The 22,388-nt window shown below is 35.7% G+C and overlaps 1 protein-coding gene across 1 annotated transcript in view; it reads left to right on the forward strand.

Annotated features, from left to right (window-relative positions):
• The window catches only part of LOC106125824 (tyrosine-protein kinase-like otk), a 34,401-nt gene extending 12,368 nt beyond the window's left edge, over positions 1-22,033 (forward strand). The window contains exons 3-18 of the mRNA XM_013323214.1: positions 14,246-14,314; positions 14,611-14,726; positions 15,039-15,189; positions 15,421-15,564; positions 15,730-15,775; positions 16,147-16,277; positions 16,368-16,511; positions 16,899-17,027; positions 17,218-17,325; positions 18,010-18,146; positions 18,356-18,484; positions 18,871-19,064; positions 19,669-19,780; positions 20,315-20,410; positions 20,905-21,030; positions 21,637-22,033. Of these exons, the coding sequence (XP_013178668.1) occupies positions 14,246-14,314; positions 14,611-14,726; positions 15,039-15,189; positions 15,421-15,564; positions 15,730-15,775; positions 16,147-16,277; positions 16,368-16,511; positions 16,899-17,027; positions 17,218-17,325; positions 18,010-18,146; positions 18,356-18,484; positions 18,871-19,064; positions 19,669-19,780; positions 20,315-20,410; positions 20,905-21,030; positions 21,637-21,768 (1,964 nt within the window). The 3' untranslated portion in view covers positions 21,769-22,033. The remainder of the gene's footprint in view (positions 1-14,245; positions 14,315-14,610; positions 14,727-15,038; positions 15,190-15,420; positions 15,565-15,729; positions 15,776-16,146; positions 16,278-16,367; positions 16,512-16,898; positions 17,028-17,217; positions 17,326-18,009; positions 18,147-18,355; positions 18,485-18,870; positions 19,065-19,668; positions 19,781-20,314; positions 20,411-20,904; positions 21,031-21,636) is intronic.
• The last annotated feature ends 355 nt before the right edge of the window (positions 22,034-22,388 follow it).

The following is a 22,388-nucleotide window of genomic DNA, read 5'->3' on the forward strand; positions in this document are numbered from 1 at the left end:
TTGAAAAATTATAATAAATGTGAGCTTTGTAATAATCGAAATAAAATTCGATACAATCTTATCTTTCTAATATAAATGCGAATGATGGATGCATGGATGTTTGTTAGATGTTATCTGATAGAACGGCTGCATGGATCTCGCTGAAATTTGGCATAGTTTTAGAACATAGTCTGGAGGAACACATGGCTACTAATTATGTTTTTTTTTTTAATTCCGCACGAATAAGTAAGTAATTTAATTATTTATTTTATTTTAATTTGAATTAATTTATTGACAATAAATACATTTGTCAAAGCCTCTACTAGGTGTCTGGACAAATTACAATCGGGCTACATACAGGATTTGCTGGTAACATGTGTAAATTTCACTACATCTTTCTGAATACTGTTGCAATTTTTTTTAAACACACACGCGAGATGATTTTGTGCGTCTATGCAAATACACTCGCAAATAAAAGCGTTGGAGATGTAAAAACTATCCGGCTTTGACTATTAAAAGTCGGGACTTGTGAAGCGCGCTTTCCTGTGTCTGAAACACGAACTATGAGTTTTAAACTTGCTTTTTTGTGTGCTTGTATTGTGTAGATGTGTCATTTTTTAGTGAGAATGCGTTCATAAAGACACTATTGGTGGCAGAAATTAATTAGTACAACAGCGGCGCGTCGGCTCTTTGCCTAGTCCGTTTCTCTACAGTCAAAGATACTGGGTTTCCGCCATATTGGCGGCGGAAACGGAAATCATTGTTTGGGCGGGCGTTTGCGGGGCTTTTGTGATTTTTTTTTCTTTTAATGCGTAGATGAATATGTAGAGGTTTCGATGAGAGCCGATCATGCGAAGTGAAGTTTATGTTTGGATGTTTTGAATAGAAATGTTGATTTTGAGAAAAACTTAGATTTCCATACTGGATACTAGCAATATTTCCCTACCTTCATTTCAGTTTCTAAACAAGTAAGTTTAGTGTAAAAATTCCTGAATCATTTGGATCTAGCTGCCTAATTCCATCCACGCCTTAATACTAATAACTAGCCAGTTTTCTTTAAAACTATGATATACATCTGTGCTAAATTTCGTTAAGATCCTTTGAGCCGTTTCGAAGTTATCTTCTTACAAACATCCATCCAAATAAACTTTCCCACTTATAATATTACTAAGTTTCCAAAAAGGAAACATTCTTAAGTTATTCGGACTTAGGCATTTATACCAAAAAGAAATAAAGTCAGTAAATAATATTTGAAACGACTGAAAGACATAGCTATGTGTGCGATTGTTCTCGAGTCTTAAAACAAAAGGGTCTGATTATACAAAGAAAGGGGGAATTAAATCGTGTAATGATGTGTGCCCTCTCACTACGACAATTAGTATAAAAGTTATTGATTTTTAAGGCCTCTTTTGTTTCGCGTATTTGTTTTTTAAAGAAAGATTTGTTGATATTTTTTTTTCAAAATTTTACAACTCTTAACCCCCTCTTCGTACACTTGGAAAAATGTCAATTTTAATCGCTAGGCACCTTGCACAATACAGTATATATGAATTTAAAAAAAACTTAATTAGTAACTTAAGTCATCCGGACTATCTTCTATATATATGCCGAATTTCATCGAAATCCTTTATGCTGTTCTGGAAATATGTTTTAACAAACATCCATCCATACGACTAAACATTTGAATGTACAATATTAGTAAGATTGAAAAAGGAACACATTCTTCACATTCATGTGAAGAAAAGTATTTAGGGTTAGTAGTAGACGACAAACTAACATGGAAGCCGGATATAGAAACGGTCAAGTCAAAATTAAAGGCAGTCCTAGGAGCTCTTTACAAAGTAGCCCATTGTATTCCTAAGAAGGTTAAAGCACTTATATATAATTCTTTAGTAAAACCGCATATTGAATACTTAATAGAAATCTGGGGATCAGCTGCGTCAACTTATCTAATGTCATTACAAAGAACACAGAATAAAATTATAAAAGTATTATATCATTTCGATTACCGAACTCCAACTAATGAAATATATAACAAAACAAAATTATTTAATATTGCCCAGATATATAAATTTAAAACTTGTACTCTTATAATGAATATAACAAATAATAAAATTAAATCTAACATTAAAATAGAAAAGAGGGATAACAAACATAATTTTCGCAATAAACACAAATTAACATTAATTACTCCGCGTACTAACTATGGAAATAAAACTGTATTGTTTGAAGGCGTTCAAATGTTTAATAAACTGCCAGACGGGATAAAGAACTGTGAAAGTGTTAAAGTTTTTAAAAACAAACTTAAATCATATCTCATCGCTGTAATGTCATAATCTATTCTCAATATTATATCTAGATATAATTTCTGTTCAATTTAACTTCTTATAGTTGTATAATTTTATATATGGTTACTATATTTTGTATTAGCCCGCAAGTCCTTATATTATATTTTACATTTATACTCATTGTAAGCGAAACTTTGTGTTTTTTATGAGTAAATAAAGATCTTTAAACCGAAACCGAACTGCAAGGAAAAGATAGGAGTCCCTTAGTGTAGATTTATTTTGAGAAATATACATTGAGGTGTTTAAGTAATGATTACACCACTGAGTGTAGCAGTGTTTGAAAAGAAAATACTTAAAAAAAATCGTCTGTCTATTGCGGTATATTCATAATAAATAAATTCTATAGCGCATACAAAAGTGCTACATTATCTATGATTTCTAAACAAATAATTAAACCTCTCTGCTCACGTCGTCAAATTAAATTAAGTCTTTACAAAACTGTAAATAAGGTGGGTGAAAAGTTGACTGCAGTCCCAGTAGGGGTGAATGCAGGATTTGTATAGTGCTGTACCAATCCTAGATAGGGCTGGAGTCATCAAGTGGCAGGTTTTATTTTGATACCAGTGATGCGCTCTTTTATCGATAATTTTGAATGTGAAGTGAACTGTACTACGAGTGATTAGCATTTATTTGATCTTAAGTTCATAACATGTGGTATCAACTGATTGGATCACCTTTTTCCTGCTTAAAAGCTTAAACTAATTAGCTCAAACTGTAAACTATTGCAGTGTAAATATTAAGAAGAATTATTTTTATAGTCATCCTATAAATTCAATCTAAAGGCATAAAAAACCTTTTGCTTAGAAAAACTACCATCGTTATAGTTATGTTAGTGTAATATTACTACTGATTACGTATTAAAATCTTGCATTTATCGATATCGACAGTTCGTATCGACAGTTCGTATCGACATTGCTTACAGCCCTAGGTCATCGTCATCGACTAGTCTAGTGCACGCTTCGTCGCCTCCGTGCGTACCAATGAATACGGGAGCGTTCTTTTGTGTAAGTCCGTCCCTTTTATAATGTACTATCATGAGTGGGACGGAGCATTGAGGGTAGACGTGTCATTACGCCCGCAGCGCAGTTTTTTTTTTCTACCAAGTATTTTCTCTTCGGTTTGATATCCAGATGAATGTGACTTTCGATTGGTTTGCAAATGTGTTTGCAACACCTTTAGACTCAAAACAAGTTCTTGAAAAACTAGAAATGTTTACTTTACGAGTACAGCTGTCATTTAGTTCTGTCAAAGTAAACACCGTTTTTAATATTTTCTAAAGTTCTTTTCAATCTTGTACACTCGTTATTTCGAAGCTTGTAATGTTAATTATAATTTTTTATTGAGTTACTCTAAAATCTGTTCGCATCTCTAAAGTTCGTTAGTTTTTGTCGTAAACTATTTAAAAATAAGCGCTGACAGTCGAAATCAAACATGGCCGCAGTCTGCATATTGGCGCACTTTTTTCGCGCCCTTTGTCCACGCGGGAATGTCAGTGTGGCTAGTTTTTTTACGCTACCATATTGACAGAGCATTGTTCGGTTCGTGAAAATTCCCGCCAGGAATAATTTATTTGGGCGTCGTGTTCCTTTTTTAAATAGTTTTCGAATCGTTAGTGGATTAGAAAAGTTTTTGAACGTTCCCTATTGTTCTAAACTTGTTCGGGCTATTGTTTGTTTTCGTCGGCTGTTCGCGATGCGTTCTGAAACCTTTCCATTTAGATTCGATTGTTTTTTCTAAACGGTACGCTTTGGTTCAAACCGGAAGAGATGTTTGCCTGTCAGCTGCATAGAACAGCTGTTGAGTTACCTCTGTGATTTTAATGTAATTTAAACACCTTGTTATGAATGGGGTCAAATAAATTGGTTATTTTCGAATGTTTCCTTATTATTTATAATCGTTACTCGCTTTTTTCTTTGCCTTTCGTTACCACCATTAAAGATCAAACGTAACAATTAAATTTGATTGTTTACATTTCTGTAAAACAATTTTTCCTGTTGAATGTTTTAATGGATTCATTTTTTTTAATAAAAATACTGCTTCTAAAGATAAGTAAGAATGATAGTAAACTTTTATAACTAAGCGAAGTATTGTGTAAAAACTTAGTAAAATCTACAATGTGCCAAACAATAAAACCTGCTTGTTGAAAAACTTTTATCCTTTTTAAAAAGCATCTTTCACGCAAGAAGGCACAAGTTTTTGCCTTGCTCAGCCTTACTTTTAAATGGTTTTTCAAGTCCGAACATTTTCTTCGAGTTTTCAACGTATTTTAGGACATAAAAAGACCTATTCTTCCGGATTTTATGGAGGACTATAGAAGTCTGGGAAGGTTTTCATCGACTGAACTGATGTGCCTTTGTGAATAAAAAAAGATATTTTACATCGCAATTATCTATATACTAATGTTTGTTAAAGCTTTGAATCTAGAAAAGTTTTTTAAACGTTGAACGAATAGCAATGGTAAAGATATTCTGAACGCGTTCTAAAGTTGCCTTTGTTGCCGTTGTCTGCATTTAGCAAAGAGGATTGTCTCTGGTTTATCTCATTGATACTGGCCAGTTGGAATGTTTTGTTATCTACTAAATCGATTCAGACGTTAATTTTAGATTGTTATTCTGATTTCGAATTTGATTAACGGTGATGAATGAAGATATTCTTTTCTTACTAGAATTATCATCATTATCATCATCAGCTCACTATACGTCCCCACCGAGGGGCTCGGAACCTACCCTAAATGTGATTAGGCTATAGTCAACCACGCTGGCCTAGTGCGGGCTGGTTGACTTCACACATATCATTGAATTTCTTCTCAGATATGTGCAGATTGCATCACGATGTTTTCCTTCACCTTAAGAACGTCGGATAAATGTACTTATGTAAATCGGAAATCGATAAACACATTGGTGCATGGCGGGATTCGAACCCAGGACCTGCAGATTGCAAGTCAAGTGCTTGACCCCTGTGCCACCGACGCTCCACTGGAATATAACAAATATATGTGTTATTTTTGCACATATAGTGTTACGTAATATGTTTTATGTTGGATACACTACCCAATACCTTTAGTATTTTCTCCAAAAAAATTTAAAAAAAATGTATTTTCGTTTTCATAGTCCATAAAAAACAGGCGGCGTGATCATAATATTACGATTCATGCAATGCTTCGATCCCGGGACCATAACTAGAATGACAATCAAAACCCTATTATCCCCGGTCCCGGGAGAAATTTACATAATGTGCTCGGAAACCTAATACGGCTGCATCTAACTTCTTTGACTCTTGTTTGTTTTACTGAGCAAAGGTAAGGAAAGGACATATAACGTGATACATTTTTGGTTGAAAAAAAAATTTTTTTTTTGCTAAGCCTATGTTCTAAGCTTTTGTAATATTGATTGTCTTTAAGTAAGAAAAAGGAAATTGATAACAAAATAAATGTTATATTCATTGTAACCAACGCTAATTAACTAACCGTGGGTTTCTGAGACCAAAATCCTCTTTAAAAGTATTGTTACCTCTGTTTTATCAAAGATGACAGGGATGACGATATGTTTTACATTTTGAATACAGAAACCCACGGTAACAGACTCCTACAAACTACATTCTACATATATGTACTCATGAGCTTGGGCAGTTAAATTACGACTCGGCTTTAAATAGTTTTGTATTGTAAATAAAAAATTGCGCGTTTCGTCTGATGAGTATGTTGCTCTCTTCTGTCCAAAAGGCAAAGCATCTGCAAAATTTCAATATATTACAAATATCTTTGTCAATATGTCTCGCTTTCACGTTTTATAAACAAAGGAAATACTTTAAACGTCTTGAAATAAAAATGTATCTTACTATTCCCTTTAAATCTGACGCAGAATTGACGTTTAATCTACCATAAATCACACCATTAAAGTCTTATTTAAATTTTAAAACGGAAAAACATTTCTCACCATGGTATCTTGGATAGCATAAAAACAATTTTAAAGCTTCTAACACACTGTCGCGAAAGCGAAGCGATATCAATCTCGATAGAAAAAAATTGCTTGGATTTCACTTTAACAAAATAATAAATAAACTTAAAGCAAGAAACGGTATCTTATGAAAATTCTGTGTATTGAGGTTTTACTATCGAAATCTTACTTCTTAAGGTTCTTGAGGTTGTAAATGCGAATGTTTAGATGGATGTTTGTTAGAAGGTATCTCCAGAAGGGATCCACGAATCTTGCTGAAATTTGACATGGATGTAGAACATAGTCTAGAAGAACACATTGGCTACTAAGTCTTTTTTATTTCCGCGCGTCGGAGATGCTGTTCTCTTACTTTCTTTGTGAAAAAAGAGATCTCATGTTTTAATACTTTCTTGGTTGTATTTTCGCGTCTGTTTCGCTTTCACTGTACGTTACATACCTAAACATTTCAAGTGCGAAATCCTGCCATTAGTAAGGAATAAAGCATGAATAAGTCTGGTCTGGACGATATCTTAAGACTTTCTAAGTTAAATTACTTCGCTCTTTAGCTTAGCCAACTTGAATCTTTCACACTAGTTGGTTACTTTTAATGGATGTCTGATAACTTAAGCTATACTTAGCATTAAAACATACTTATACTTACTTAAAGTTTTTATATTTATTTGCGTGTTATTTTTAATTACGTATGTTTTAAATGTCTACGCCTTCATCGGGGTGGAAATAATAAAATCTTGTTATAGATATAGCCTATCACCTGGGGATAGAGCTTCCGAACAGTGAAGCCTTTTCAAAGCCTAGTCAATACAGACTAACAGTCAAATATTTCCTTTTTATAACATAAGTAAAATGAATAGATTCCGTAGAAGGGGATATGTATAAAAAGTGAATGAATTATGACAGTCGATAGAGACGCATCAAGGAGCATATGTTTCCAACTCTACGTAGAGAAAACGTCTGATAGTCATCTCGACTGTTTTTCGTAAGCTCAAGTTAAATAAAAATGTATAAGAATGAACGAAGCCTTTTTTTTTTAAATTCTTACTCTATCCAGTCCAAAACAGATGGTTCGCGTCTGCGCGACGAATTTAGGTCGGAACGTGACCAAACTTGGTAAGAACAACCCTCCAGGGTTGCCAGGTGTTTTTAGATTACAAAGTATTTTGTAGCATATTTCTATTTATCTGGAATGTATCACTCACGCCAATTCACTATAATGTGATAAGCATTTGACGTGAATCTGACACATCTCTTTCGCCTTCATATGTGAGATGCCGTCGAAACATTGTACGAAGAAATGTCGTTTGCTTTAAAATATCAATATGTTTTAGTGCGTGTTTTAGCAGTGAAGACTCAAATTTAACATTCTATTAGAAAAATCTTAGCCCCGTCTTTTTTTTATATTCTGGCGAACAAATAGGTTATTAAGTAAAAAACACGAGCCTTCCGCACGTATTTCTCAACACGTACCAAATTTAATAGAAAGCAGAAAAAAAAGTCAAGGAAAATTGAGTGACGTAAAAGAATGCTCGAGAAATTCAACTTATTTTCCACACGTGTAAGATTTTCTTTTGTTTTTTATATCTTTAACTACAGAGTGTTTGATTTAATTTAATTTATTATTTTTATTTGATAGGTATATAGGGTGATTATTATGCAACAATAAAAAATAGGTACAAGGCAATAAAAAAAAATAGTGCTGAAAATGAATAATACAAATAAATTAAATGAGAAAGAGATGCCAAATGGTATTTTGATACTAATGTTTTGGCAGCGTACAGATTGAAAGTTACCTTAAATATTAGCCTGTAAAAGAACTGTTAGTTCGACGTGTGAAATATTCCTCTCATAAAGCCTTTCTTTTCTAATTAATTAGCAACTTCAAAGAAACCCTTAACGCCGAGAACGCGCCCTTAACGTCAAAGAACGCAATGTGTAAATTACCCCTAACACTGATACTTTCATCCCATTTATGTTCACTGACCTTTGATATGTCAAGGAAATATAGTCTTTATCACAATACGATAAGGTGTACATGTGGTAAGTTATTGTAGGGGGTAAAACTTCGAGTCCTAATTCAATAAGTTGCAAGTTTGCGTTAATCTTCGTTTAGCTTCCATTAGCAAATAGGTGAGTTTCGAGATTGTTTTTGAAAGTTCTCGAATGTTCTATTTGTGAGCAATACAATGATAGATAAAGCTTTGTCAAAGCTTCTCTCGCCACTTTTCGTAATTTATTTACGAAATTAAAGATTAACATGTACGTTACATTGTAACATCCTGTAGCTTATTGCTTGATTTTGAAGTATGGTAATATGTTATTATTATTATATTCTTCTTAGTCGTGATTATTAGGTTTCTTGTATTTACAACTGACACATTTACCATGGGTTTCTGAGACCCAAAATTCCCGTTTAAAACATACTGTTGTCTCTGTTTTATCAAAGATAATGACAGGGATGACGATATGTTTTACTGAGTAATTTTGATGTTTGAAATCAACAGTTAAAGAATTTGTAAACTTACAATATTAATTTAGTTTTTTTTTAAATCTTAATATCTTACTAATATTATGAATGCAAATGTATAGATGGATGGATGTTTGTTTGAAGGTATCTCCAGAACGGCTGCATGGGTTTCGCTGAAATTTGCTATAGATGTAGAACATAGCCTGAAAGAATACATAGGCTACAAATTAATTTTATTTTTAACTGCGCGGACGGAGTCGCGGGCGACTGCGAGTGTGAAGTAATTCACGTATCCGTCGTTATTTCTTTGGTCACTAGTGTCCAATACTTCCTAAATATCTTTACAACAAACATTGTAAGGCTGAAACAAAGTATTATACCGCAGTAAAGTTTGTACAATTCTGACCAACTACGTCCATTTCACTGCGGGGAAACTTGGGGGCGCAGATGTACGGAATTATCTCTTTAACAAGAACTATTAAGAGTTTTTCTATGTTACTAAAGGAAAACTTAATATTAAAAGGTAAATTATGCTATCTCTGTCTAATTCATAGGTTAAAATAAACTGTTTATTTTGTAAGTCCATGAAGAAGATGGTTCTTACTAATATTATAAATCCGAATGTTTAGATGGATGGATGTTTGTTTGAAGGTATCATTAGAACGGCTGCATGGATAACACTGAAATTTCGCACAAATTGGAAGATTAATTCGCGCGGACGGAGTCGCGGGCGATAGCTAGTTATTTATAAAAAGTAATTATGAGTTTCAATAACCGAACATGTTTAAAGACATATCGTTGTCTCAATTTTTTTTCAAAAGAAAAAGAAGGACGACAATATGTGAATGAAAACTTACGTTTATAATAATTTGTGAAAATACAAAAATATTTCTACCAAAATAAGTCTTACGTCAATGCGGTCTCAGTTCGATTCTAAGCACGTAGACAATAAAGGTTCCCGTTTGTCAGCTGGTGACAGCCCTGGGTAATTAATTTTAGGGCTGTGCAGTAACAGGAATATGAAAATGTTTTTTCTTATATAGTCTGTGCAGACAATGGAAGTTTGATGTTAATTAGTGAATGTTGGTGGAGTTTCATAATCTATCTTATTCAGAAAGACAATACTATTAAATAGTTTTCTTTCTATTAAACACAATAAATATTACAAGAGTTGTGGTTGTGTACTACTGTTATCGATATATTATTATATAATTCTAAAGCCAATTTTTCTAAGGTCGACTTCGTCTGCGCGGAATTAATAAAAACATAATTAGTTCTTCCAGATTATGTTCTATATGCCAAATTGCATCGAAGACCATTCAGCTGTTCTGGAGATACTTCCAAATATCCATCCATCTAAACATTCGCATTTATAATATTAGATAGTAAGATTAGTTAGATGAATCTGAAGAGATGACAATATGTTTTTTTTTACGTTTGATCACGATTCCACATGGTGTAAGTGGAGATTTGGTCGAAAGATGGTACGTGCTTAGTAAGTGCCTATTCACTCTACTTTTGAAGGTCCCAATATCATATTTGGACGGAAAAACAGAGGCTGGCAACTTGTTCCAATCCCTTGCGGTACGCACAAGGAACAATGTTTTTGTATATGTTTGTTAACAGTGAAAACCCATGCGTAAATTTTATAACCACTTTCTTATCATCGACCACTGTGTGTATGCATAATTTTTATTCGACCATTAAAAAAAATAAACATTTCACTTCAGTTATAATGAACCTTATTTTTATGGTCTTAAAGGCGTTTATTAAAAGATCTGGAATACTTAGGTTAAAGTTTACGACTACCCTTAAAACGTAAGCGTCTCCACGTATCTATAAATGTAACATTTAAGGGTCCAAATTCCATCAAGTTTACGACTTTTTGGGGGGTGAATTATAGGGGATGGTAGTTGAATGCAAAGCGGAGGTGGTAAGTTTTAACTGTCACGAAGTACTTCTGTCTAATTAAAATTTTATGTTTCCTTACGTAAAAGAATTTGAAATTGAAATTCTTGTTAGGACTAAGTTACAGTAAATATTCAATTTGACTTTAAACTAGCTGTCGCCAGTGCGGAATTAAGAAAAACTTAATCATTAACCTATGTGTTCTTCCAGACTATGTTTTATGTCTATGCCAAATTTCATCGAGATCTGATGAGCGGTTCTGGAGATATTTTCAAACAAACATCCGTCCATCCATGTAAACATTCGCATTTATAATATTAGTATGATTTAGCCTAAGTCTTTACCAAAATCTGAATCTTTCTTCTGGGTTTTTTTATTTTATTTCCTTTTAATACACATCCAATTACTTTTCAAATGCAATTTAAATGTAGAAATTGTATGGCGATATGAAAATATTTTGAAACTGTTGGAATCGCAGCACTTTATCGAAATTGCAACGCTATAACATCACGTCAGAATGGATTCTGTCTAATACAACTAGCTTAGGGTAGCCATGCGTTTTGACGATACTAGGATAATTCCCGGATTAAATGTTACAAATAAGAAAGATATTTTGCCACGATTATCTGTGTACTGCGCTTTCAGGATATTGTATTAGATTTGAGAATATGGAATTAATAAAGATTGTTGAACTACAATTTATGAAGAGAATTGATGCCTAGGCATCTCACTAAGTAATTATACGTCTATTTCGAAAAGTACGTTGTTGAGGACAAGAAATCTAAACAATGAGAAATAATGTTATCTTCTGAGGGTATGTTTTCTTTCACCTAACATTTCTTGTCCGTATTTTCTGTATATTTTTCTGGTAACCATATACTGCAAGTGGAGCGACATGGTAACTTCCAAGGAGAATTTCGCTGGGGGGGCGCGCGCGTCATAAAATTTTACGAGCGGTTTCCATAGCAACGCCGCCATTACGCCACGTAGTGCACGAATCCACCGCGAGGGGCGCCCGCGTGCTTAATTCCTTTTTATTGCCTAAATAAGTAATCGATCTTGGACTGTTGTTTTAAATTCATCATATCAGTTTATGGCGTTAATTTATTTAACTTTTTATAGTCCTTACTAAAGTCCTTAATTTAATTTACTTGGGACTTTTAATCACTTGTTTTTATTAGCAACTTTTTGACCCCACACCGTTTTGGTAGTGAGGTAATAGACTACCCTTCTCCCTATACGTAAAATAACGTGTAGTTTTAAGTACCAAGTAATATTGAAATCAAAAATGTTATCAATTTTATTATTAGATTCACGTCTTCAGGCAGAAACTTCTTTATAACAACGGAGTGTTCGATTGAATGATACAACGTTATCAAATAAACGTATAATGCTTTGCTATTTAAAGAAAATTATACAAAAAATACTATTAACTAACCATCTATAAGTTTATCTGTAAGTTTTTACTGCCACAAGTCTTATCCAAAACGTATTATTCTCTCTCCTTTTTTACTAAAAGAGGTATAGCGATATGTTTGCATATGCTTCTGCAGTGGAAGCGGACGTTAAAGTACAATAACTAATAAAGATATAGTTCGAAGACGTAGTATCTTTGTATCCATGTTCTCCGATAGATTTATAAATATCACTAGAAGTGCTTACATCCTACTTAGCTGTTTGCCTCCGTGATAAGGATTTATAGCACTTCCAGTTTACTTAGGACACATTATCTGTACACAGATTATATCGAATAGACGTGTCATGTTTGTGTTATAAATTTTATTTTATTCGGCCAGTAGGATGTTCGCTTAAAGATAGGTGACATTTATAATGAAAGTTAAGTTTTAATATGTTTTTAAGCCACCCAAGTAGACATGTCAACAAAAGAACTTAAGGTTTTTCAAGTAGCAAGTGTATCTCTTTCTTGAAGGCCAGCAAAACATCTGCAGTTTCTCTAGTGCTGTGGATGTTCAAGAGCATTTACAATCATCTTGATATTCCCGCTAGTTTGATCCCTTCTTTTATATAAAAAGGGAAAATATACATTATAATAATATATATAGACGCATAAAATATGTCTTATGATGACCTAGAGGCGCGTAAAGATCAACCATTCTCTTCTTAAAGCGATGAGTGGTTACACTGTGTAATATTACTAATCCTGAGATATAATTCTTGACACTTTCAGTACGTAGTAGAGCGATATCCGTTTATTTGTTCTCGATACGTTGCCGGCTGTACACAGGTTAAAAACTACAAAACGCTGGGACGGCGTAACATAAACATATGCGCCGCGTTTATGACGCGGACCCGACATCAAACGCAAGCCGATACTTCTGGACGATGCCCTTCTAACAGAGACTATGACTTTATTGTTTTTAAGGATAATTTGTAGAAATTTTTCATTCGAGTTTGCCTACATGTATCCGCCACTCAAGATAACTCTTTTTTAATTGCGCTCAGATAAGAGAAAAGTGCCAAAAGCTTCGTTATACTTGAAAAAATATATTTAACTTGTTTATTACTTACTCTCCATCATATAATAACGATTCCTAACAAATCGACAGTTTGTAGAGTACATATTTTTTCGCACAATAACATTATAATATTAGTATGTCAAAATAAAAAAAATAACAAAGCAATTTAAAACGGCACAATATTCAAGTGCTACCTACATAAATAGTATTTCGTTTGTCAAATTCAACGGATAATTTATATTAAATTCGGGACTATCCTATAAGTTCTAAAATTCATGCTTGCCCTACACACTAAATATACCCCGTCCATCCCCGGCCTGTTAGCCATCACTCCTTATTGGAGGCAAGTGGCGAGTGGCGACCAGTCGTCACTTATCACTTAGCCCCCGCACGGACGGACAGACAAATATTTGTTTGACTGTACCAGAGATTCCCAAACTTTTATCTCGTCGACCCAGGGCCGTATTATCTCAGGTCTGCAAAGTGCGCAGCGCAGCTCCGGGCCTCGGGGAGCGCCAACTAATAGTCTACTTTCAAAGGTACAAGCTTGATCTTCGTAGCCAGTTGATCATAATGGTTAAGCCCTGCGTAGACCTTTCAAAATTTTACTAGTGCCCAACACCAGGTCTTTCGTGGTCCCAAGGGGGTCTAGACCATTTTGGGAACCACTGGACAGCATCAATTGCTCGCAATACCAGTCGACAAGCCAGCCACAAGTTTGTGGTTACGTAAATATTGATTGTAGATCGGTTTAAAGTATTTTTAAACACACAATGGCGGAGTCACTAAGACAGACATGACTTTAAACACAATAATTATGGTTTAATGGTTACTTAATGACACTTGAATTCCAGAAAAAGAAACTGGGCAAATGCATGTAAGCGAGTAAATGAACTATTGCAATTTAAAGAATGTAGTTCAAACAATATTAGATCCAGATAAGATAGCACGTAGGGCAAAAGGGGATTCTTCTAACCGATGTGCCAAATTAATGCCGGATTACATAAAATAGGTTCTGTGTTGATCTCTTTACTTAAGCAGTGTAAAAACCAAGCTAGAGTTTTAATTTAAATGTTTGTGGTCTGCGTGTGTTAATTTTTTTTAACTTTTATTCAGATGTTGGACATCATTCAGCGCATAGAATTAAAGCTCATAGACCTGGCCGAAGACATCGAGCTGCCAATGGTATATTTCTTTTGCCTTTTTTATATTAGCAGATTTTTGTTAATTCACTAATATTTCTTGTACCATTCCAATTAAGCTCTATGCTTGTGCTAGTACATGGTTAAAGACAATATTCTAATATCGGGATTCGAAACCCCGACCGTTTGATTGGAAATCCGTACACTTAACCATTAGGCTATTGAAAGAAGAAAATAAATATACCCATTTTAAATTCCATATAAACTAGTGCAACATCATATATCTGTTCTTAACTTACTTAACGCATAAGTTTTGCAATTTTTTGTTTGTTCCTGTAGATGGCGCGCTTCGTTTCGATCCGGAGCCCTATAACCGCAAGCTCGGACTGAACTCCTCGGGGAAGGTGCACTGCAAAGTCGCCGGTGGCGTAGCACCCACTGTGCAATGGTTTTTGGTATGTTAACATTACTACCATAAATTTCAATTACCTAAACATCCGTACAAAATCTTCATGAAAAGATAGACCGCCAGGTTCCATCTACACAACTCGATGTCTGGCATTCCACAATGGTACGATTCTCACGCCATTTCTTGCTTCGTACAGCCGCGTTGTGGAACAGTCTGTCCTCAGCGGTATTTCCAAACCAATACGACTTACGGACCTTCAAGAAGCGAGTCTTCCTTGGCCCCTTCTCTACTAAAAAAAACAATAAAGCTAGCTCTGTTTTATCAAAAATTTTGATAATAATGACAATATGTTTCGCAGAACGAACAGGACCAGTTACCCGAAGGTATGACGTCACAGAACGGTACTCTGCTGGTGACGGACGCGTCACGTCGTCATTCCGGACAGTACACCTGCAGAGCGACTGATGGGGATCATTCCATCACCGCTAAGATTACTCTGGATGTTGTTGGTGAGTAAAAATTTGAAGTTTAGATGTAGCTATCTATCTCTCTCACTTTTGGTGAAACAGGACGCCTTTACATTGTCTATCTCGCTCGATCATTCTACCCTTTGCAAAGGGTCAATGGATAGATTCTTACGAAAACCATTATAATTGCCGCATAGTCGTTAATTGGTTCCTAACTACAGGTCTAAAAGGTAGATTTGTCATCTAAACTTTAGACTTATCACTATGTTCCAGTATCACCGCGTGTAATAGAACCGGAAGCCGGACAGCAGAGACACGTGTCCGTCGGACAAACAATCCGGCTGGACTGCCGGGCGTCCGGAGATCCGCCCCCCACTATACACTGGGACCGCAACTTAACCGTGCTTAATAGACAACGTAAGTTGAACGTCGCTAGTGCATTCATACATGGCTGGATATCAAAGGCACGTGTCTGGAAAGCCAAGGCAGAGCCACCAAAGACACGTGTCCGCTGAAAACCATGAATTAAGACAATGATTCAAAAATAGAACGAAAACTATTTTTTTTTCTTTTGTTTTGCAGAAAATGATGTTGACGAAGAAGGTGGAGTAAACGCTTCATTTTCAAGGTATTTGTTCCTTTTATTCTAATATACTAGTTGTCTCCCGCGACTTCTTCCGCGCGGATTTCAAAATAAACATAATTAGTAGCCAATGTGTTCCTCCAGACTATGTTCCATATGTATGACAAATTTCATCGAGATCCGTTCAGCCGTGGGGATATCCATCTAAACATTCGCATTTATATTATTAGTAAGATTTCTCTTATTACTAAAGGATTAGCACTTGTTTTTCTGAAGCTTGCTATAGTATTTTTCAAATATATTAGCGACTCGGAACATAGTACGAGTCGCCGTACAAAAACAGGATAGCGGGGAGATGACCTTAAGCCGGCAAAATATTTGAAGCAACATATACTAAAGTTTTTTTTATCTTTCAGGTTGCTTCTTCTAAAGAATGGCTCTCTACTAATCCGGGACACGGTGGAACAAGACTCGGACAGATACGGATGCACTGCGGGCAGTGCTGCCGGTCTAGACCGAAAGGAACTGGTCTTGATCGTACATCCAGGTAAATCCACATCTAGACTTTAAACTCAGAGACGTTACGTGTTTGCATTAAGTATTGGGTCATTAAGCTACTATCGGTTTTTCTTTTCAGAAGGTGAATTACCACCATCAGAGTCAACTGGAGTAGCAGGCAAGGCAGTTCTGGTGTCAATATCTGTAGCTGGAGCATACATGTTACTGGTCCTCGCATTAATGGTCTATTGCAGAAGACGAAGACTGCAGAGAAGACAGAGAGGTACCCTAAGACTTAAACTCGTTAAGACTGTGGTATTCAAAGTGTTAGGGGGTCCCGAAATTTTAGGGGGTCCTTTTCTGCAGACGGGGCCGCGGACGAGAGCGAAAGCGTGCCCGTGGTCCCGTCCCGATGCGTTGGAGGAACAGAGGGGTTTAGTGGGTATGCCTCCGCTATGGAGGAGAATCCCACATAACTACCGCGTCCCCCCCGGGGCGCGGAGTATGCATAAAGCATTCCCCTCTGAAAAAAAAGGGGTCCTTTTCTGTTCTTTATTATGTACTTGTTTAATATCTTTTTATAGCCATAATATAAAATAACGTTTGGAAAAGAAGCTGATTTTTGGGGGGTCGTTAAATAGTTTTACTTACTAAATTTTTTACGTTACAGGAGAGAAAATGGAGTTAGAAATGCAAGAAGGACGAGAGAAGTTAGTAGAAGAGGGAGAAGAAGATAAAAAGAATCAAAATGGAGCTGCTGTGCAGAATGGAAGACTTTTGCCTATAGATAGAGATAGTGGTAAGTTACCCCCAAAACGTAAAAAGCGATAGCTAATGATTAGAGATCTCTATTTGACAAAGCACATGCATACTCTTTGTATACATTTTTTTTAGATAATATCTGATTGTTAAAAATTCTTTCAAGTTGAAAAAAAAATGGTTTTCTTTAAAAATATTAATTCATGTGTATATTCTATATTATTTTATAGGTGCGGATAATTCCGAAGTGTCCGGTATATCGAAAGCTTCTAAAAAGTCCGGACAATACGAACATTTGTCAATACCAAGGACATTGCTGACTGAAGAAATCACATTGGGTAAGTGTCATGTAAATCAGCGATTCTCAAAGTTTTTTCTCTTAGACTCATCATTTTTTTTACTAACTATGACCCCCTGTTGTTACATTGCTTCTCAAACTTGTGGATTTTATAACACCCTGTAGTCTTCACAGTGCCGGTGGCTCAGGGGTTTAGGCTCTTGACTTGTGATCTGGAGGTCCTGGGTTCGAATCCCGCCATGTACCAATATGTTTTTCAATTTTTGATTTACATATGTACATTTATCCGACGTTCTTATGGTGAAGGAAAACATCGTGATGCAACCTGCACATATCTGAGAAGAAATTCAAAAGATACGTGTGAAGTCCACCAACCGCTAACCAAGTTAATTATGGCCTAGTCACCCCTAAGTCAGGGTAGGCTTCGAGCCCCTCAGTGGAGACGAATAGTGAGCTGATGATGATGTAGACTCCTATAGACCCTCTAGGGGGTCCATATAACATATGACAAGACATAACAAGATACAATCTAACAAGGATCTTTTAACTGCTAGGGGGAAACAAATGAATTACATATGATTTAGTTTCACTCAAGCCTACTTTCGATTTTAACAGCACAGTTTTTACTGTATAGCTTGACTGTTCAGTAAAAACTGAACGGGTGTAACCCTATATCCACCGGGTCAGATAAATTTGTCGTACTATTTATAATGTTATTTGTCAGGTCGCGGTGAATTTGGAGATGTGTTAATGGCTAAGATAGATATGGTACAAGTGCGCAAACTGCGCACCAAAGAGGAAGGGGAATCTGAGCCGCAGATAAAACCTGTGCTTGTCAAAGTTCTGACCACCAAAGATGAGGTTTGTATACCGTAAGCTTACATTATATGTAGCCGTTTCAGAGATACCTTCAAAAAAACATCCATCCATCCAAAAAAATCGCATTTATAATATTAGTTAGATTTTAGACATTTTTAGTTATTTCGTCATATAAAATAAATATTAACCTCTAACGGAGTCAATGGCGGTCAAAATGTGTATTCGTTCAAAGTTATTTTCTACTATTTAAGGTGCAATTAGCAGAATTCCGTCGCCAGTTGGACATGTTCAGTCGCGTGCGACATGAAAATGTCGTGCGACTGATCGGTCTGTGCAATGACGCGGACCCTCACTACATGCTGCTCGAACATACTGACTGGGTGAGACCTTATCGAGAACCTATTGTTACTTGAGTTATTAAAAATTATAATCAAAATATTAAAAAAGAAATCTCTTATAATTTTTTTTTCAGTAGAATTCTAATTCAGATTAAATGCGCCAATAGCCTAATGGCTAAGGGCACGGATTTCCGATCATGTGATCCAAAGTTCGAATCAGACTATCCGACTATTGCAAACCGTATCACAAGCCTAGAGCTTAGTTGGAATGGTTCAAGAAATATTAGTGAATAAACTAAATATCTGCTTATAATTCATAAAAAAAACATTTAAAATTCAGTTCCATCAATGCCTTATTTATTTCTAGAAATTAAGTTTATAAAATTGTCTAATAAACAAAGTGATCACACATTATATAACCTATCCAGGGTGATCTGAAAAGCTTCCTAATCGCGACCCGTTCTGAAGAAGAGGACGCGGAGTACTGCGCACGCGTCGGACCCGCGTATGTACCGCGCAGTGAACGGCGCGCGGAACAACTCGGACCGCACCACGCCGCGCTGCTCGCCGCGCACCTTGCCTCGGCTGCCGCGCGACTCGCTGCCAAGCGCATCACGCACAGGTAAGCTTCGCATCATACAAAAAACCCCCAAAGCCTTCTGGACTTTAGCCGTAGAATATCGACCCCCTAAAAACCATCCCTGGTCTAATGACCTTTTGATCTTTGGGGGTCGATGCTATATCTAATTCCATAAATCATCGACCCCCAAAAGCTACCACTGGTAATAGCGCGAAATAGCGACGCCTAAAAACTCTTAAGGGTTGTAAGCTGTGATTCATCGACTCCCAAAAACCCACAATGGCCATTAGCCGTAGTTCATCGACCCCCAACGACCCGCATCACTTAATATGTCGACCCCCAAAAAGCCCCATTGGTCACTACCCCGCAGAGGACAGTACCTTACGAAACTTGGGAACACTGACCCCCTAAATACTGTTAGGAAGATAATCCGACACTATGCCGGTGTACTGACGCAACTAGCCTTACTAAAATGTCGACGTTTATGTCCCCTCACTAATCATTCTGACGTTGGACTTTGTAACGAAAGCACGTCATTCGCGACAAATAATTCTAATTATATATATCAAACCCATTGTTGAAGAACCAAGGGTATTTAACTTAACAAAATTAGGGGTTAAATCTTTGTTTGATATGATATTTTCAGAGACATAGCGGCGCGGAACTGCATGATAACATCCCAGCTGCAACTGAAGCTGTCGTACCCCGCACTCACACGCGGCCCACACTCGCACGAGTACTTCAAGCTGCATGACCAGGTACATCCTCACAACTATATCTACAATAATATATATATTACTAGTTTTTGCACCTGATTCCGTCTGTCCAAAATTAAAATAAAATAGTAGTCTATGTGTTCTTCCAGATTATGTTCTATATGTATACCAAATATCATCGAGATCCATACAGCTGTTATGGAGATACCTTCAAACATCCATCCATTTAAACATTCGCATTTATGTTACTAATATTATAAATGCGAATGTATAGAATATAGATGGATGTTTGTTTGAAGGTATCTCCACAACTCGATGATATTTGGTATAAATATAGAACATAGTCTGAAAGAACACATAGACTAGTAATTATGTTCAATTCCGCGCGGACAGAGTCGCGAGCGATAGCTAGTAATATTATAAGTAATATAGTATTCAGGGATAGTGTAGCTTCCCAACAGTAAAAGAATATTTCAGTTAAGTAGTTACAGAGTTAATAAACAAACAAACAACTCTTGTCACTTTATATTAATGTATATACGTACAGTGTTCATAAGTAAAATAATGTATCACCAGGTCATACCACTGAGATGGCTGCCTTCGGAGGCTGTGCTTGAAGGAGACTATTCCACTAAATCTGATGTCTACATGTTCGCTGCAACTGTTTGGGAGGTATTATACTATGATTTAAACTTTACACAGTTTCGCGAAAGCGAAACGAAATCGAACCGAAAGCGATGCGGAAATGTCTACCGGTTAATTTCGCTTTTTCAATACATATTATTTTTATTATTATATAAGATGGCAAACGAGCAAGCGGTCACCTGAAATCGCTGAAATAGCGAAGTGACCGTTGCCCATAGACATACGCAATTGCATATGCGTTGTCTACCTTTAATCGACGGAGGAAAGGATGCACAGAAAGAAAATATATTCCTTTTCCATGCATCCTCACATCCGGAAAGTCCACTTTCACTTCCCATCCTTTCGTTATAAGAAAAAGGGTGCGAAGGAAAAGAGGACTAAATTAGGTCTCCGGGACGCACACTGATCAGACTTGAGACGTGTCTTCTGTAAGGTCATGGTATAACACGTGGGGATAGTGTAACTTCCCAACAACAAAAAAATTAATTAATATATCTATTTAAAACAATTAATTTTTACAGATTTACACAAAAGCCGAGTTGCCATTTGCCAAATTGAATGACAACTCAGTACTGGAGAGACTGAAGTCAGGCAAACAGGAATGGCTGACCCCGCCCGCTATGCCGGACAAACTGGCTACATTACTTGTAAGTATCAAAATTAATATTTTATAAATCAAACACAGTTTAATACTTAATATCTAGTCTGTGCTTTTAATCTTTGATTATCTTTATGTATATTCTATTGCTAGCTGTCTCCTGCGACTTCGTCTGTATGGAATTAAAAAAAAATTAAATAGTAGTCTATGTGTTCTTCCAGATTATGTTCTATATGTATTCCAAATTTCATCAAAATCCGTTGAGCTGTTCCGGAGGTACTTTCAAACAAACATCCCTCCATCCATACAAGATTCCTTAATTACATACATACTATTTGTTATGTATTATTTTAATGGAAACTTCTTGTAAAATAAAAATTGTAAATTAGTATCAACCTTTTTATTTTTTTATAATAATAAAAGCTGTCGCCCGCGATTCCATCCGTCCGGAATTAAAAAAAAAACATAATAAATAGCCTATATGTTCTTCCAGACTATGTTCTACGTCTGTACCAAATTTAAGCATGATCCGTGCAACCGTTCTTCAGATACCTTCTAACAAACCATCCATCAATCCATCCATTTTAACTTTCGCAATTATAATATTATTAAGATATGAATTATAGAAACTTCTAAAATTATTTTACCTTTTTAGAAACGCTGTTGGAGTCATTCGCCCACCGATCGCCCACAATTTACAGAAATTTGTGAGGAAGTTGGTAATATTTTGAAGGAAATAACCGCAGAGAACGCATCTCAACACTCACAGACAGAAGTAGAAGAATAAAGAACAAAGAAGTCATTTTACTTCTAGAAGTAAGTGAGTTGGCACGTGGGGCTTACGTGAACTCTTATACCGTACGTGCCAACTCAGATGGTTGCTACTAGAACGAATCAATTGAGTTGGCACGCTGAATATTGATATTTTCTTGTTCCCTACGTGCCAATTTAATTGCTTTGAAGATCTTTGAAGGTTGATATTTATTATCTATTGTATATAGCTTTGCCATGTTTGAGATTTTTTTTGGTGTTTATTTAATTTTTTAAAATTGCTAAATGTGTTTTTACATGTATTTTGGATGCTATTTATTTTTTATTCTATTTATAGTGTTTTAAATGCTTAAGACTGTATCTTTTGATGTATTTTGTCTGTGCTTTATGTTGTAAAAAAATGTCAAATGTCAGAAAAAGGCGGGAAAAATGACGTTGAATAAAAAATCTAACAAATAAAAGTTGTCAGCAACGCTCCACTAGATAAAGGAAATTTAAAAAAATAACCAAACATTCTTTTGGTGCCGTTTTTCTTTTCATTGGATACTCAAGGCTATATAGACTAAGATAAAGTTATTGGAAGACTATAGCATTTAGAAATTTAGTCATTTTGATGCATTTACAGCGTATTTATTG

The sequence above is a fragment of the Papilio xuthus genome, unplaced genomic scaffold (assembly GCF_000836235.2).
Source record: "Papilio xuthus unplaced genomic scaffold, Pxut_1.1 DF825783.1, whole genome shotgun sequence".
In the NCBI taxonomy this organism is placed as follows: Eukaryota; Metazoa; Arthropoda; class Insecta; order Lepidoptera; family Papilionidae; genus Papilio; species Papilio xuthus.